This window comes from Heterodontus francisci, chromosome 7, assembly GCF_036365525.1.
Source record: "Heterodontus francisci isolate sHetFra1 chromosome 7, sHetFra1.hap1, whole genome shotgun sequence".
NCBI lineage: Eukaryota > Metazoa > Chordata > Chondrichthyes > Heterodontiformes > Heterodontidae > Heterodontus > Heterodontus francisci.
The window spans coordinates 116,997,109-117,014,577 of NC_090377.1; the positions used below are offsets into that span (position 1 = coordinate 116,997,109).

A 17,469-nucleotide genomic window follows, 5' to 3' on the forward strand; every position below is an offset into this window, starting at 1 on the left:
ACATTAAAAGTTAAAATTAGTGCTGGGAACAAAAGAGGGCCTATTGCAAGGAATTACCAGGCCCCTCGCCAGAAAGACTTTTTTTGCATACTAGCAGATAGTGTTGGAACAAAGGAACCAGTCCTTGCTTCCCCTGCACACAGAAGAAGTGGTCATAGCAGTTAAGTCACATGACTAACTGGCTGTTGCAGAATTTGAACTTGCCGCAGAGAATTTGAACTCAGAAAGCTGTTAGCTCCTGGACTGAGAACACCTCTCTCCTGTCTGCTCTCATCTCGGTCTCACCAGCTTTGGAAACCATTGAAGACCTATGAACCCCAAGAGAGAAAAGTTTCCTGCAGTGAACAAGGTTTAAGAAGAATACTGGGCCCCAACGAAAAGCAAGACTGCCAACAATCAAGGACTACAGCGAATTCGAAGCACAGTAAAAACCCCTCCTCAGAGATTGCCTCAAACCTATCCATTTAATTTTTCTTCTCTTTTCTGTCCCTATTTGCATGTGCATATTGCATATGCATGCCAGTGTGGGGCGCGACGTGTATCCGTTGGCGTTAACCAAGTTAGAGTTTTAAGTTTTAATAAAATTTCACTGTTCTTCTTTAAACCTAAGAAAGCTTGTTTATGCTCACTTCTTTACCTTATAATTGGAAAGTGGTGATCAAGGATTCACCAAAGGGGAGCTCAAAGCACAGTGTGTTTGAAACATAAACCCTGTTACTATAAGACCAGGTGAAATAACAGTAAAAGACCCCTAGACACAGGTCGTAACAGGTGGCAGGAGGCTTGTGTGGAGCATAAACGCTGGCATAGACAAACCAGTTGGGCTGAATGACCTGTGTCTGTGCTGTAAATTCCATATAATTCTATGTATGAAAAGAAGTAGTTACAGTGGGACATGAACGTGTCATGTCATAAGCTGCCGCTATAACCGATGTTCCATCCGTTGCATTACAAGGGAAAAAGCTAAAAGTTCATCGTTGCAAACCATTTTTTCAGAAGGCTTGTTCGCCGCCAGTTTGTGTTGCTTGCATTGCGTCAACAAGAATAACCGTTCCAGCTCTGGCTGACTCTCACAGTTAGAGTGGTTTCTGGCAGCTAGGGTAGTGTGGGCTACCATTATTCTCCATTTTAAAATGACAACCATTAGTCAGCAGCTGGAATCCTCCAATCCCATGGGGCAGCTCTGGAATGCACTGCCTGAAAAGGTGGTGGAAGTGAATTCGATCATAGCTATCAAAAGAAAATTGAATAAATACTTGAAAAGAAACATTTTGCAGGGCTAGGGAGAAGGAGCGGGGGAGTGGGGACTAATTGGATAGTTCTTTCAAAGAGCTGGCACAGGCACGATGGGCCAAATGGTCACCTTCTGTGTTGTATCCTTTTATGATTCGAGGTGAAGGCCACTGGAGGATGATGATCAAACGAACAAGTCCCCTACTCACTATCCTGTGCCAGGGCATGGTGTCTGATAGGTCATGCCACAATGGCCCTCACATGCTCTCCTTCACTGTCCACCTCCGTTGTTCAGCAGTTCATATCTGGGACAATCAGCTGCTTCATGGTATCAGAGGTTTCTGGCTGCCAGTTATTGATTGTCTTGTTAAAATGGAGAACTGCAGTAACTCATGCTATCCATGATACTCTGCATGCCCAAAACCCCTCTATCTGTCAATCAGCCAGGTACAGAAACTTTAGATAACACTTGAGCGATACAAACAGAGGGCAGAAGAGCTACTCTTTATGTTCATCTCATAAAGGAACTTCTTTACCTAAACAGCGGTAAGAGTGTGGAACTTAACGGAAGGAGTGGTTGAGATGAATAGCATAGATGGATTTAAGGGGAAACTAGATAAGCACATGAGGAAGAAAGGAATAGAAGCATAAACTGAAGGGGTGGGAGGAGGCTCGTGTGGAACATAAACTCCAGCATAGACTAGTTGGGCCGAATGGCCTATTTACATGCTCTGGACTCTATGTAATCGAACCTGGACTATTCCTAGCTTTTGATCCTCACTCTATACCACACCAGGTATTTACTCACTGGGCCATTGAGAAAGCTTCTTGAGGGAAGCTTCAGTGTATGTTGCATTTTAGGTTTTTTTTTATTTTCGAAGGAAAACCTCTGCCTATTTTAGTAGGGTAATCAGGGCTGTGTGTAATATTTGGATAACAGCAACTTAATCAGCCAGGTGGATTGAACACCAGACCATGAATCAACAGCCTTTAGTGACAGATCACAATAGGAGTTTGATAAGACATCAACAGTTGACGTTTATTTAGCCCAGCGACCCACTCTCCTTGGTGCCAGATTGACTGTATTTCTACAAGCGAACACTTTGGATCCAATTGCCGTCAATCAAAAGAATCAAATACGTGCTGACCCATAACCTTGTTGGAAATTAATGCTTAACATTTTATTTTTTTCCAGCTGAACATAGCAAAGAATCTGGAGTTTTCATAGTTAACTTTTACATAAGTACATGCACAATTGATCATTTTCTTTTCAGCCAACTGTGTTTTATTTCCTGCTGCCTGCCTTCCTGAGTATTTCCAGCATTTTTATATTTCTATATTAAGTTTTATTTCTGTAAGTTATGTTCCAGCAATGGTTTTTCTCAGCTACGCATTATTATAGTAATTACTTATTACGACTAGGCCAGATTAAGATGTTGGGGAAGTTTTGGGTGGGTATTCTGAGGTGTTGAATCAGTCTGCAGGAAAAGTGTGTGCAGCTAGCCTCAAATTTCTCCCTCCTAATTCCATTTCTAAGGGCTGCATTGATAACCAAAATTCTTCAGCATATATGCCATGTCTGTGACCATGCACAGATTGTCCATCTAAAGCCTGGAAGGTGGCAAGAAAAAACCAAAAAGATGTGTTTGGCTTGCTCTCCATTCTTTGGATTTCTCCCTGCCACCTTCCATTCTTCTGATGGACAATCTACTGCCAGCCATATTTCGATTGCTTTCTTCAGTGTAAACTCTTTGTGTACCGACTGACCGACACTCACTCTGTGTACCGACTGACCGACACTCACTCTGTGTACCGACTGACCGACACTCGCTCTGTGTACCGACTGACCGACACTCGCTCTGTGTACCGACTGACCGACACTCGCTCTGTGTACCGACTGACCGACACTCGCTCTGTGTACCGACTGACCGACACTCGCTCTGTGTACCGACTGACCGACACTCGCTCTGTGTACCGACTGACCGACACTCGCTCTGTGTACCGACTGACCGACACTCGCTCTGTGTACCGACTGACCGACACTCGCTCTGTGTACCGACTGACCGACACTCGCTCTGGGTACCGACTGACCGACACTCGCTCTGTGTACCGACTGACCGACACACACTCTGTGTACTGACTGACCGACACTCACTCTCTGTACCAATTAACAGTCACTCTCTGTATCGACTGACCGTCACTCACTCTGTGTACCGACTGACTGACACTCACTCTGTGTACCGACTAACAGTCACTCTCTGTATCGACTGACCGACCCTCACTCTGTGTACCGACTGACCGACCCTCACTCTGTGTACCGACTGACCGACCCTCACTCTGTGTACCGACTGACCGACCCTCACTCTGTGTACCGACTGACCGACCCTCACTCTGTGTACCGACTGACCGACACTCACTCTGTGTACCGACTGACCAACACTCACTCTGCACTGACAGACTGACCGACACTCACTCTGTACTGACTGACTGACCGACTCTCATTCTGTAATAACTGACTGACTGACACTCACTCTCTGACCAATACTCACTCTGAGCTAACTGACCGGCGTTCTGCATACTATCTGATGGACACTCTGTCCAGTGACTGACTGACACTCAGTCTCTCTCTGAAAATCTGAACTAGTAAGAATAAGAGCATCACTGTATTCTGGCCATGCAGGGTATTGGTACATTGCTAATACTATAGGGCCCTTTGCATTTGAGGTTTCTGAAGTTTGTGTCACTGGCTCTCCCGATTTACATTGGGAAACACCATTCCCTTTATCCAAACAGAGGAGTGGCAGATGCAAAAGATTTTAAATCTGTGATTGTGTCATTGAGTTAAGTGAGTCTATTTTAACAACGTAAGGGAAAAGGACTTACATTTATATAGCATCTTTCATGATATCAGGGCATTCCAAATCTCTTTTACAGCAATGAAGTGTATTCACGGTAGGAAATTATGTGTCAGCCGTGGCTTTGTTGGTAGCATTCTCACCTTAGATTGTTGTGGATTTGAGTCTCAGATACTCCCAGTGCAGCACAGAGGGTGTGCTGCACTGTCAGAAGTGCAGTCTTTCAAATGAGATTTTAGACCAAGGCTCTGTCTGTCCTCATAGGTGAATATGAAAGATCCCATGGCACTCTTTTGAAGAAGATCAGCAAAGTTCTCCCCAGTGTCCTGGCCAATATTTATGCCTCAAACAACATCACTAAAACAGCTTGTCTGGTCATTGTCACTATTGGGAAAAGACTGAAAAGGCTTTCCTCTAGAAAAGAGATGACTGAGTACTTACATAATAGAGGTCTATAATATTATGAAGAGGTTCAAATTATGAAGGATACACATAGAGATCTTGTGGGGAATCCAAAATTAGAGATTCTAATAACAGATACTAACCAATAAATCTAATAGAGAATTCAAGAGAAACGTCTTTACTTAGAGGGTGGTGAAAATGTGGAACGTGCAACCACACAGAGTAGTTGAGGAGATCGGCATAAATGCATTTAAGGGAAAGCTAAATAGGTACTTGAAGGAGAAAGGAATGGAAGGGTATGGTTTTGGATGAGACAAAGTAGGCTGGGTGGTGGCTGATGAGGAACATAAACGCTGCAGACCAGTTGGGCTGAATGGCCTGTTTCTGCACTGTAAATTCTTTGTAATTATCTAATTGCAATGTAAACATGAGAGGTAAACACCAGGATGTCAGTTTCACACCATGCCAAAAACAGAAACATTATATGTTCCTGCTTTTATTGCAAGGGACTCCGGTTGGGTCGGAAAGTGCTAAAGGAGCTGTAAAACTGGGGCTGTTTGAGGGCTCCAGGTGAACCCGAGGTCACTGAAGTATCATTCCAATCCACCAGGAAATGATGCACAACTAATCTAGTTAATCTATTTACATTCGCATTTTAATTCAGATTCAAGTGAACACAACACTGGATTACAGATAAGAGTGTAAACAGTCCTTTGGATGCTCACAGTACAAATCCTGTTTTACCTTTCCACTCCAGAACAAATGGCTGTTAAGGTCACTGCAAAGTCAGTTTCCATCCCTTCCATACCCAAAGCAAACCTTCCTGGATTCTATAAGAAAAATTGGAACATCCTCTTTAATTTTCAATCTCCTGTTAACATCCCCCCAGGCACAAAGAGAACACTGAATCTCCAAGCCTCTGCTGTCAAGTCACTGGACTTCAGGATGTCTCAAAGTGCAATGCCTTATGTTGCTTTTGAGTCCGGTTCCCCCCACTGGAAACACTTCTGCTGACCAAAGAGTTGAGATCAAAATTGATCATTTGGTGAAAGAGGGAGGGCTGTGCATTGAAGAATACAGCACAGAAGGAGGCCATTTGGCCCATCGTGCCTGTTACCGCTCTTTGGAAGAGCTATCCAATTAGTCCCAGCCCCCACTCTTTCCCCATAGCCCTGCAAATATTTCCCCTTCAATTATTTGTCCAATTCCCTTTTGAAAATTATTAGTGCATCTTCACCACCCTTTCAGGCAGTGCATTCCAGATCATCATAACTTGTCGCATAAAGAAATTTTCTCTAGTTTTTCCAAACACCTTAAATCTGGGTGCTCTGGTGACCGACCCATCTTGCCACCGAAAACTGTTTCTCCTTAGTTACTCTATCAAAATGCTTCAAGCTTTTGAACAAATCTCCCCTTAACCTTCTCTGCTGTAAGGAAAATAACTCCAGTTTTTCCAGTCTCTCCATGTAAATGAAGTGCTTCATCCCTGGTACCATTCTAGCAAATCTCGTCTGCACCCTTTCTGAGGCCTTGACATCCTTCCTAAAGTGCGGTGCCCAGAATTAGTCACAATACTCCAGCTTGGGTCCTAACCAGTTTTTATAAAGGGTTAGCATAACTCCTGTGCTTACATACTCTATGCCTCTATTTATAAAGTCAAGTATCCTAAATGCCTTTTTAACAGCCTTCCCAACGTGTCCTGCCAGCTTCAAAGACTTGTGCACATATACCTCAGGTCTCTCTGTTCCTGCACTCTCTTTAAAATTGTACCATTTAGTTAACATTGCCTCTCCTCATTCTTCCTACCAAATGAATCACTTCACAATCCTCTGCGTTAAATTTAATTTACCATGCGTCTGCCCGTTTCACCAATTTATGCCCTCCTGAAGTCTGATCCTATTCTCCTCACTGTTTACTACGTTTCCAAGTTTCACGTCATCTGTAAACACAGGCATGAAACTCTTTCTGTCAAGGGTTTGTCACACAAGTGTGTCTGTGGCACCTTGCGGTTGGTTAGCCCAAGCCAATTAGAAAAGCAAGTTGGAATCATAGAGAAGCCAAATAAATGAATATAGAAAAGAATTACTTGTTGAATTCAAAGACATTCATGCCCACATCCCAAGAATGAATACATTTTTTTTAAAGTGAAGAAATGCTTGCAAAGGATTTAGACAAGGGCATTCGATATTAACCTTGACTAAATCCTTTGCAAGCATTCATTGCCCTTCCTGAATTGCCCTTGAGGAGGTGGAGTTGGGTCACCTTCTTGTACCACTGCAATCCGTGTGGTGAAGGTGACGCCACACTGCTGTTGGGGAGGGAGTTCCAGTTTTTTGACCCTATGATGATGAAGAAACGGTGATCTGTGTTCAAGTCGGGATGGTGTGTGACTTGGAGGAGAACTTGCAGCTGGTGGTGTCCCCATATACCTGCTGCCCTTGTCCTTCTAGGTGGTGGAAATCAAGGATTTAGGACATGCTCCCGTAAAAGCCTTGGCGCATTGCTGCTGTGCATCCTGTATGTCGTGCGTACTGCAGACACGATGTGCCATTGGTGGATTTACAATGTGTAAAAAAACATGCAGGATAATTTAGATGGTGTCAATGTACTGGGCAAAACTTTTAAAGCTTGCTGTTTTGTTTTCTTCTGTACCTCACAGGGAAGAAAAGGAGCGTTGGATCCGTGCTAAGTATGAACAGAAACTGTTCCTGGCCCCGCCGCCATGCTTGGACATCCCCCTGGGACAACAACTGCTACGTGCTACAGTTGAGGAGAACTTGAGGGCTGTCATCCAGCTCCTGGCCCACGGCTCCAAGGACGAAGTAAATGAGACTTACGGAGATGGAGATGGACGCACATCCCTGCACTTGGCCTGTAGGAAGGGGAACGTTGTCCTCACCCAGCTTTTAATATGGGTAGGTGTACGTGACAACTTCAAAAGGAAAGGCAGACTTCCATTTCTGTAGCATATTTCACAACCACAGGGGATCCAAAGCGCTTTACAGCCAGTGAAGTACTTTTCAAGTGTAGGGTGCACAGCAAGGTGCCACAGACCGCAATGAGATGCAGAACAGATAATCTGTTCTGGTGATGTTGATTGGGGGATAAATATTGGCCAGGACATCAGGGAGAACTTCCCCTACTCTTATTTTGAATAATAATGTCACCTGAGAGGGCAGATGGGTTTTAACATCTTATCTAAGACCCCCAACATTGCAGTACTCAATCAGTACTGGACTGGAGTCTGACGTGAACTCTGACCTTCTGACTCATGGGCAAGGTGCTACCCACTGAGCCATGGCTGACACCTTTGGAAACATTGCATGCTTTCCTTCCATTTTTCTGCCCTCTTTTTTGTGTTGATCCCAGTAGGGTTCCAGTTCCACTGGTCTGGCAACCCCCACCACCTTCCCCCCCCCCCACCCCCCTAACCTTGGTCGAGTCATCATTGGCAGGCAATGGAATTGCTGGAGGCATCACACCAAGCCCACTCCTGTCTTCACCTGACACCCAGCTTCCATCCGGCAGTGGAGCCACCGGATAATAATAAGCTGAAACCTGGCTAATGTTTCCCCTCCCTAACTACAGCTTGCATTTATATAGCACCTTTAACTTAGCAAAACATTCAAGGTGCTTTACAGGATCCATGAAGAAACAAAATTTGACACCGAGATATATAAGGAGATAATCGGACAGGGAACCGGAAGCTTGGCAGGATTTAAGAAGCATCATAAAAGAGGAGAGGCGGAAAGATTTAGGAGGGAATTCCAGAGTTTAGGGGCTAGATGGCTGAGGGAAATTTGGGGTGCACAAGTGACCAGAGTTGGAGGAGTGCAGAGATCTCTGAGGGTTGTAGGGCTGGAGGAGGTTACAGAGATAGGAGGGACACGAGACCGTGAAGGGATTTGATCATCAAGGACTGGGAATTTTACTGACACCAGTTTTCGTGCTCTCATAGACTGAAGCCAACGGAGTGAGAACATAAGGAGTAGGAACGAGAGTAGACCATACAGCCCCTCGAGCCTGCTCCGCCATTCAGAACAATCATAGCTGATCTTCTGCCTGATCCCTATATCCCTTGATTCCCCGAGAGATCAAAAATCTGTCTATCTCAGCTGTAAATATACTCAACAGTGAGGCATCCACAACCCTCTGGGGTAGTGTATTCCAAAGATGCACAATCCTCTGAGTGAAGAAACTTCTCCTCATCTCAGTCCTAAATGATCAACACCTTATCCTGAGGCTGTGCCCATGTGTTCTAGATTCCCCAGCCAGTGGAAACAACCTCTCAGTGTCTGCCCTGTCACAGAATTGCTACAGCACAGAAGGAGGACAGTTGGCCCATCATGTCTGCACCATCTCTCCAAATGAGTAATTCACCTAATGCCATTCCCCTGCCTTTTCCCCGTAATCCTGCACATTCTTCCTTTTCATATAACAGTCTAATTCCCTTTTGAATGCTTCAGTTGAACTTGCTCCCACCACACTCTCAGGCAGTGCATTCCAGACCTTAACTTGCTGCATGAAAAGGTTTTTCTTCATATTGCTTTTGCTTCTTTTGCCAGTTACTTCAAATCTGTGCCCTCTCATTCTTGAACCTTTCACGAGTGGGAACAGTTTCTCCTTATCTACTCTGTCCAGACCCCTCATGATTTTAAATACCTCCTCTCAGTCTTCTCTTCAAGGAAAACGTCCCAACTTCTCAATCAGTCTTCATAACTGAAGTTCCTTGTTCCTGGAACCATTCTTGTGAATTTTTTCTGCACTCTCTCCAATGCTTTCACATCTTTCCTAAAGTATGGCACCCAGAACTGGATGCAGTGCTCCATCTGAGGCCGAACTAGTGTCTTATACAAGTTCAACATCACCTTCTTGATCTGGTACTCTATGCTCCTATTAATAAAGCCTAGGATGCTGTATGCTTTATTAACAATTATCTCAACTTGTCCTGCCACCTTCAATGACTTATGCACATATGCACCCAGGTCCCTCTGCTCCTGCACCCCCTTTAGAATTGTACCCTTTATTCTATATTGTCTCTCCATGTTTTCCTACCAAAATGAATCACTTCACATTTCTCCGCATTGAACTTCATCTGCCACCTGTCCGCCCATTCCACCAACTTGTCTATGTCCTTTTGAAGTTCTACACTATCCTCCTCACAGTTCACAATGCTTTCAAGTTTCATTTCGTGTATGCAAATTTTGAAATTGTGCCCTGTACACCAAGGTCTAAGTCATTAATATATATCAGGAAGAGCAAGGGTCCCAACACTGGCACCTGGGGAACGCCACTACAAATCTTCTTCCAGCCTGATAAACAAGAATGAATCACTACTGTCTGTTTTCTGTCACACAGCCAATTTCGTATCCATGTTGCTACTGTCTCTTTTATTCCATGAGCTATAACTTTGCTCACAAGTCTGTTGTGTGGCACTGTATCTACTGTCAAGCCCCTTCAAAATTTTGGATGTTTCAATGAGATCGCCTCTCATTCTTCCAAACTCCAGAGAGTATAGGCCCAATTTATTCAGCTTTTCATCATAGGACAACCCTCTCATCCCAGGAACCAATCTAGTGAACCTTTGCTATACCAACTCCAATGAAAGTATATCCTTAGATATGGAGATGAAAGCGGCACAGAGTACTCCAGGTCTGGTCTCACCAAAGCTCTATACAATCATAGCAAGACTTCCTCATTCTTGTACTCCAATCCCCTTGCAATAAAGGCCAACATGACATTTGCCTTCTGAATTGTTTGCTGTACCTGCATACTAACTTTCTGTGAGCCCAGACCATGACTTGGGCCTGAGACTAATTTGTACAGTACAGAACATGTTGATGGGAGGGGATCATGGGGAAGTTTATTTACCCACAGCCTCATCAGGGACACAGTTGTTTATGAAGAATTGCGTATTCAGTTGAAAAATAGCGCATCGAGAAGAAATATAATTGTTTTAAACGCAGAGGTTTGACATGGTACACCATGTTGCGGGATTGCAGCAGTTGGACTCACCCCTGTGATTTCCTAGTGTCCAGCCTTTGCTATATAATTGGGATGTGTGACTTAACCAGGTTTGCATCCAGCTGCACAATCTGCCTCAAGTAAGGCAATAGCAGAGGCCTGGCAATGTGTTGCCACTTCCTCCATAGCAATGCCGGAAAGAGGAAATCGGAGCATTTTATACTTAATAACTGATGGTTTGTTCCACCCTGATAGGGAAGTTATTTACTATATAATAAATTGTGATTTTGATGTCACATCAACACAGACTCTGTATAGGGTTCCCAACTTTCCAGGATTGTCCTGGATTCTCTAGGAATTAAAAACCTAACCTCCATGAAACTGCTAGGAGGAACTTAGGAGAAAAAGTGTAGTGGTGTTAAAACAGTTGTTTTTTAAACATTTTTATTGAGCTAGTTTGTCTATTGGTTATAAGAAATAAGAGCAGGCATAGGCCATTCTGTCCTTTGAACCTGCTCTGCCATTCAATACGATCAGGGCTTATGAAGACTATCATGTCCAGGAAATAAGGCTGTTGAATTGGAGGTAGGGGAGAATCTCTTTGCTTCCTCATTGGCATGGGAAGGAGATGGGAAAAGAGTGTGGATGAATCTGACAACCAGTGCTGGGGCGAATGGTTGGAGGCGGGAGGTCATGTGATGACAGTGAGAGATACATCCCTTCAGAGTTGCCAGATCGAACTCTTTCTTGTAACTCAGGTGGGAAGCGGCCAGAATTAAAATCAAGCAAATGGTATGAACCCACCTCCTAGTTACAAGGTCGCTCCCGGTGATGATGGGGACCATAGCTTGTGGACTGCCTGTTTAATCATACTTAGCCTCACCATTGTGAATTGATGTCTATTGCACTAAATTGCTGCTTAATCCCAGAACTTTTTACAGGAGATAACTGCGTGCTTATGGACATGTCTCAGTTGCCTCCTGTTTTAGAGGTCTTGAACCACTGGGTAGAGGACATTGGATGTAATCTTGAGATTTTTGGTTGTAAATTGATCGTGTACCCTGGCCTTAGCTCCCATCAGATGAAGTGATAGAAAATGCTTTGGGGAGCAGAAGTGTTTTTCCAGTGTGTTCATTCCTGTTTCCCCAGTCAGTATGCTGCTATTCCAGCAATGAAAGAAGCACTATTTGACCTGGTTCTTTGGTAATGAGGTGGAGCAAGTTTGAGACCTAAACATTTGGGAAGCAGTGACCAAAATATAATTTAGTTCAGTGTAAGGATAGAAAAGGAAAAAGAAGTCAGGAGCAAGGGTACTTGACTGGAAACAGCAAATTATATTGAGATAGAAAAGCCATTGCCCAGATTAAATGGAAGAAAAAGTAAACAAATACAATCTTACATAACAACAGTGATTGCACTTCAGATGTACCTCTTTGGCTGTAAAGCGCTTTGGGATATTCCGAGATTGTGAAATGCACTGTATAAATGCAAGTCTTTCTTTAGTAGGAGTTATTTAATTAGGAGATGGAAAGAGGACAAATTAAGTTAAAATCCAGCAAGAATAAAAGGGAGTATAATGAAGGGTATTGGTTCAATCAAGAGATTGGATCGAACTTGATACTTATAAAACATGCATTTAGTGTTTGCAGGGCAGATTTTTTAAAAAGCCAGGATAACAATTGTTATGATCTAGAATGCACGGCCTGAAAGAGCGGTGGAAGTAGATTCAGTGGTAACTTTGAAAATGGAATTGAATATATACTTGAAGGAGGGAACATTTCCAGGGTCATGGGGTAAGAACAGGGAAGTGGAACTAATTTGTTAGCTCATTCAAAGAGGCACTGTGGGCCGAATGGCCTTTTGTGCTGCTTGATTCAATGATTCTAGAAGAGAAAATTAGAATAAAACAAAATTAAAGGGCAATAAATAAGCTTCCTATAGCACGTTCGTGGCAAGAGAATGGTCAAGGTAGAGCGGGATTGACTAAAAGACAAAGAAGATAAGGTTGTAGTAGAAAGCAAGGAAATTACTAAAATCCAAATTACTTTGCCTCAGTTATCACAGAGGAGGTGGAGTTTAAAGCTCAACACCAGAGTTGGGTGTTATATGCCTCGTGGAAGAGAGATAATATGAAAGACTTTATTCAAGCTTAAGGTAGACAAATCACTAGGCCCTGACAGCTCCATGGGGGAAGCTAGGGAAGAACTAGCAGAGGCACTGATTAACTTTCCAAACTCTTCTGGAAAAGAATATTGAGTTGATGTTTACTGGAGTACCAGCCCAGCAACATAGACATGTGGGATTTTCAGCTTCTAATTAACAACTAAATTGTAGTGGACCCCATTTAAATCTAATTTAGGACATAATCTTAAAATTAGAACGAGACCGTTCAGGGTTGATGTCAAGGGGAACTTGGTCACGCTGAGGTTTGTGAGAATCTGGAACTCTGTCCAGTGAAAAGCTGTTGAGGCTGGGGGTGAAACTGGAAATTGCAACTCTGAGATTTTTGTTGAGTAAGAGTATTATTAATGGATATGGAACCAAGACAGGTAAGTGAAGCTGGATTCAGATCTGTCATGGTCTAACTGAATGGCGGAACAGGCTCAAGGGGCTGAATGGCCTACTCCTGTTGCTATGTTCTAACTTTTGTTGTTGACCTTGCAGTATGGAGTTGATGTCATGGCGCGCGATGCTCACGGGAACACTGCACTAGCCTACGCCAGACAAGCAATGAGCCAGGAGTGCAGCGACATCCTGTTGCAGTATGGCTGCCCCGACGAGCACTTCATCTTGGTGGCAACTCCCAACCTGTCCCGCAAGAGCACCAACCGTAACAACAACAACAATGGCGGAAGGATGGACACCAAACTGCCGACTATCATTTGAGGAAGAGAGGATCGGACTCTTGTATCTAGAGAGCAGCACTGATCCTCTGCCTTTACAGCCTCGTATCTGTGAAACCTCATTCCACTCCTGATTAAGTTCTCGAAGCAACGTAACACCATGAAAAGCCAGAGAAACAGGAAAAAGAAGATGACCAGTCGTGGATCAGCTCATTACAGAAATGAGACGAGGCCCTGTGCCATCAACAACAACAAAAAAATTTTTAAAGATCAAGAATTGTCCACTTGAAGAGTTAGTGGTGGGGGTGAAAACTCCAGGCTTTTACTACACTGGGCCAACAGAGCAGATCTGTGAAAGCGGACAAGGGAAATTGGAACTTTCAGACATTGACAATTAGCTGTCAGTACGTTTCACCTCTACCAAACAGGTTGATTCAGCTCTTCTGCGGAGGGCCCTTGCTGACATAAATCAGCCGAGAGCACAGAGTTTGTCAGGTTTGAAGCTCCTATGATGGTATGTGTCAAATCAGTTGTGGCTAATCTGTCCAGGGAGAATACTGGCTTCATTACACTTGTATAGTTGAGTTCTTCCAGCATTACACTGTTTAATAGAACATGATTAGTCATAATAGAGAAAAGCATATTAGCTGAGGAGGTAGTTACATGGCACGGTTCAATGACTGCTTGGATGTGATTGCAATATTCTCAAGAAGCACATTATCTCAGTCACGTTCTTTCCAGTCCTTTGAGCCCTCCTTCCTAAATTCACTGTCATAATTTAGAGTCTGTTTAATTTTTAGTCCTCTTCCTATTCAAAAGAAAGGGATGGGGTTGGTTCTTCCCCTCCACCCCTCCCAGATGCAGTCTGTTTAGTGAATGCAGAGATTGCTCATTTTGGAGAGTCAGGTGCTGTGCTGGAAACAGAACTGTGTGCCGTGTATGATTAAAAGGCTGTAGGTATTATGTAGTGTGCTCGTTTGGAGGATAGAAAGGGAATTTATCAGTCTTAGCCTCATTTCTCAGTCACTAGCTCCCTGCCCTTCTGACCTGTGCTGTCATTGGCAGCATCTTCAGAAATGGATAGAATGGTCCTCTTGTCCAAAGGAGCCTTTTCTGAAACGATTCGCTGTCTTGTTTGTAAATATTATGTAAACTCCGACACTATAATATTTATATGTTGTACATAATTTTGTTCATTCCATAGGGATTTTAGCCTTTTATTTTGCGGGGAAGGGAAAGGGGATTATTTGAAAACTTTGATTGGCGTTCTTTACTCTGGCTACAGTAAAATGGCCAATCTCGTCCGTGAGTTGCTGGCTGTGTGTCGTTCTGTTTGTTTTCTCGGGGTGGGGTGGGGTGGAAATTGAGTTATTAGGGTAATATTGGCCAGTGATGCATAACTTAAACTCCAGTCACTTTTACACTCCAGCATTGAGTCCAAATAAGATGTATTTTTCTAGTCCTTTCTTGTGCATCCCGTGTTTAATCAGAAGAATTCGGCTACCTTTGACAGATCTAGACTCCCTTCTAAAAGGTCATTACATCACTACACTGCTCCCTTCTGTATGATTTAAATGATGACATACTTAGGCTTGGCAGTTTTCAGTGTATTGTGTAAATGTTTTTCAATTCCATGTTTCCTGGCCAGTCTTTCAATAAACCCACCCCAGTGGCCTCCTTTTGATCCACATCTTTAGCCTTTGACCCTCCTGCCACCTCCCCGACACCCGCAGGTGATTTCCTCCTCTGTCCAGAAGTGGACAGAATGTGACTCCACTGGCGGATTTGAGAGTCAAGTTGTCCTAACCCTCAAACCTTGAACGTCCGGTATCAAGTCTGAGTATCTTGAAACACAAAGTTGGTTTGTGCACACTGTGCTCTCGCCTACCCATAAGGTGGGGAGGGGAAGTAAGATTGAGGAGAGAAATGGTGGGGCGTGTGGCACTGGGCTTTTTAGCACTGCGCCATTTTGCATTCCCACACTGTCTGCTAATTGATGAAAAGTGTGGCAAAGGTGCAGGCACCATCAGTACAATCAGAAATATGCTTATCATATCATGTGTGTCTTTCCAATCTCCTCCATGCTAGATTGGTAGAAAGTTTTGTGAAGACCATGATAGGTTAGTTCCAACTCACAGCTCTGTAAAATTGTGGTATAGACTATTGATCATGGATTTCAGAGAGAAGGGAAGTGGGTCTAAAGATCTCTGGCAGTGAACCTAACCACTGGTTTGAATCCTACAATCACCTGTTGCTCAAACCCAGCTTGGCCAAGTTGGACTAAAGTGTACAACATGTTATCTGGAGGACTGCTGTCATTTGAGATTCCTAATTAAAATCCCTGCCAGATTTCCACAGGCACGGGAGCCTTTGTGCCTCATATAATTTCCCTCAAATCCTACAAATGAAAATCTTGAGACACAAACACGCACAATTCTGTATGGAAAAGTCACAGGATTCACACATGACATGTAATCTGTTCACAAGGATGTGTGGCTTTCAACAGTACAGCGCCTCTGTGTATTTAGCATCCAGTTCACCTCTGTGCCAAGTTGACACTTTTGTATTAAAGCTTACAACTTTATTTGACTTGACAGTAACTATAATAAAACATACAAGGGAATTTGCTTTCCTGTAAATTCTCTTTTTAAACAAAAATGCTTATGTTGTAGGTTGTGCATCAAAGATCAGATACACCTTCAGATTCCATGCCACAGATCTAACGATCCTTCATGTCCTGTGTCATAATTCCAAAGCATCTCACTAGTCCTGAGTCATTTCTCTTAACACAGCCTCCAAATCTGAGTCATTACTCTTAACACAGCCTCCAAATCCCGAGTCATTACACTAATACAGCCTCCAAATCCCGAGTCATTACTCTTAACACAGCCTCCAAATCCCGACTCATTACTCTAACACAGCCTCCAAATCCCGACTCCTTACTCTTAACACAGCCTCCAAGTCCCGACATTGCTCAGACACCCCTCCAAGTCCCGACATTGCTCAGACACCCCTCCAAGTCCCGACTCATTGCTTTGACACCCCTCCAAGTCCCGACATTGCTTTGACACCCCTCCAAGTCCCGACATTGCTTTGACACCCCTCCAAGTCCCGACTCATTGCTCTGACACCCGTCCAAGTCCCGACATTGCTTTGACACCCCTCCAAGTCCCGACATTGCTTTGACACCCCTCCAAGTCCCGACATTGCTTTGACACCCCTCCAAGTCCCGACATTGCTTTGACACCCCTCCAAGTCCCGACATTGCTTTGACACCCCTCCAAGTCCCGACATTGCTTTGACACCCCTCCAAGTCCCGACTCATTGCTCAGACACCCCTCCAAGTCCCGACTCATTGCTCTGACACCCGTCCAAGTCCCGACTCATTGCTGTAACATCCTTCCAAGTCCCGACTCATTGCTTTGACACCCCTCCAAGTCCCGACTCATTGCTTTGACACCCCTCCAAGTCCCGACTCATTGCTTTGACACCCCTCCAAGTCCCGACTCATTGCTTTGACACCCCTCCAAGTCCCGACATTGCTTTGACACCCCTCCAAGTCCCGACATTGCTTTGACACCCCTCCAAGTCCCGACTCATTGCTTTGACACCCCTCCAAGTCCCGACATTGCTTTGACACCCCTCCAAGTCCCGACTCATTGCTTTGACACCCCTCCAAGTTCCGACATTGCTTTGACACCCCTCCAAGTCCCGACTCATTGCTTTGACACCCCTCCAAGTCCCGACATTGCTTTGACACCCCTCCAAGTCCCGACTCATTACTCAGACACCCGTCCAAGTCCCGACTCATTGCTTTGACACCCGTCCAAGTCCCGACTCATTGCTCTGACACCCGTCCAAGTCCCGACTCATTGCTCTGACACCCGTCCAAGTCCCGACTCATTGCTCTGACACCCGTCCAAGTCCCGACATTGCTTTGACACCCCTCCAAGTCCCGACTCATTGCTCTGACACCCCTCCAAGTCCCGACTCATTGCTTTGACACCCCTCCAAGTCCCGACTCATTGCTTTGACACCCCTCCAAGTCCCGACTCATTGCTTTGACACCCCTCCAAGTCCCGACTCATTGCTTTGACACCCCTCCAAGTCCCGACTCATTGCTTTGACACCCCTCCAAGTCCCGACTCATTGCTTTGACACCCCTCCAAGTC

The 17,469-nt window shown here is 44.4% G+C and overlaps 1 protein-coding gene across 3 annotated transcripts in view; it reads left to right on the forward strand.

The window, feature by feature from the left end:
• agap1 (ArfGAP with GTPase domain, ankyrin repeat and PH domain 1) overlaps positions 1 to 16,424 on the forward strand; it is a 727,575-nt gene extending 711,151 nt beyond the window's left edge. For all 3 annotated transcript variants that reach the window (XM_068035975.1, XM_068035972.1, XM_068035973.1), the window contains exons 17-18: positions 7,150 to 7,405; positions 13,119 to 16,424. In XM_068035975.1, coding sequence (XP_067892076.1) covers positions 7,150 to 7,405; positions 13,119 to 13,340 — 478 coding nt within the window. In that variant the 3' untranslated portion in view covers positions 13,341 to 16,424. The remainder of the gene's footprint in view (positions 1 to 7,149; positions 7,406 to 13,118) is intronic.
• The last annotated feature ends 1,045 nt before the right edge of the window (positions 16,425 to 17,469 follow it).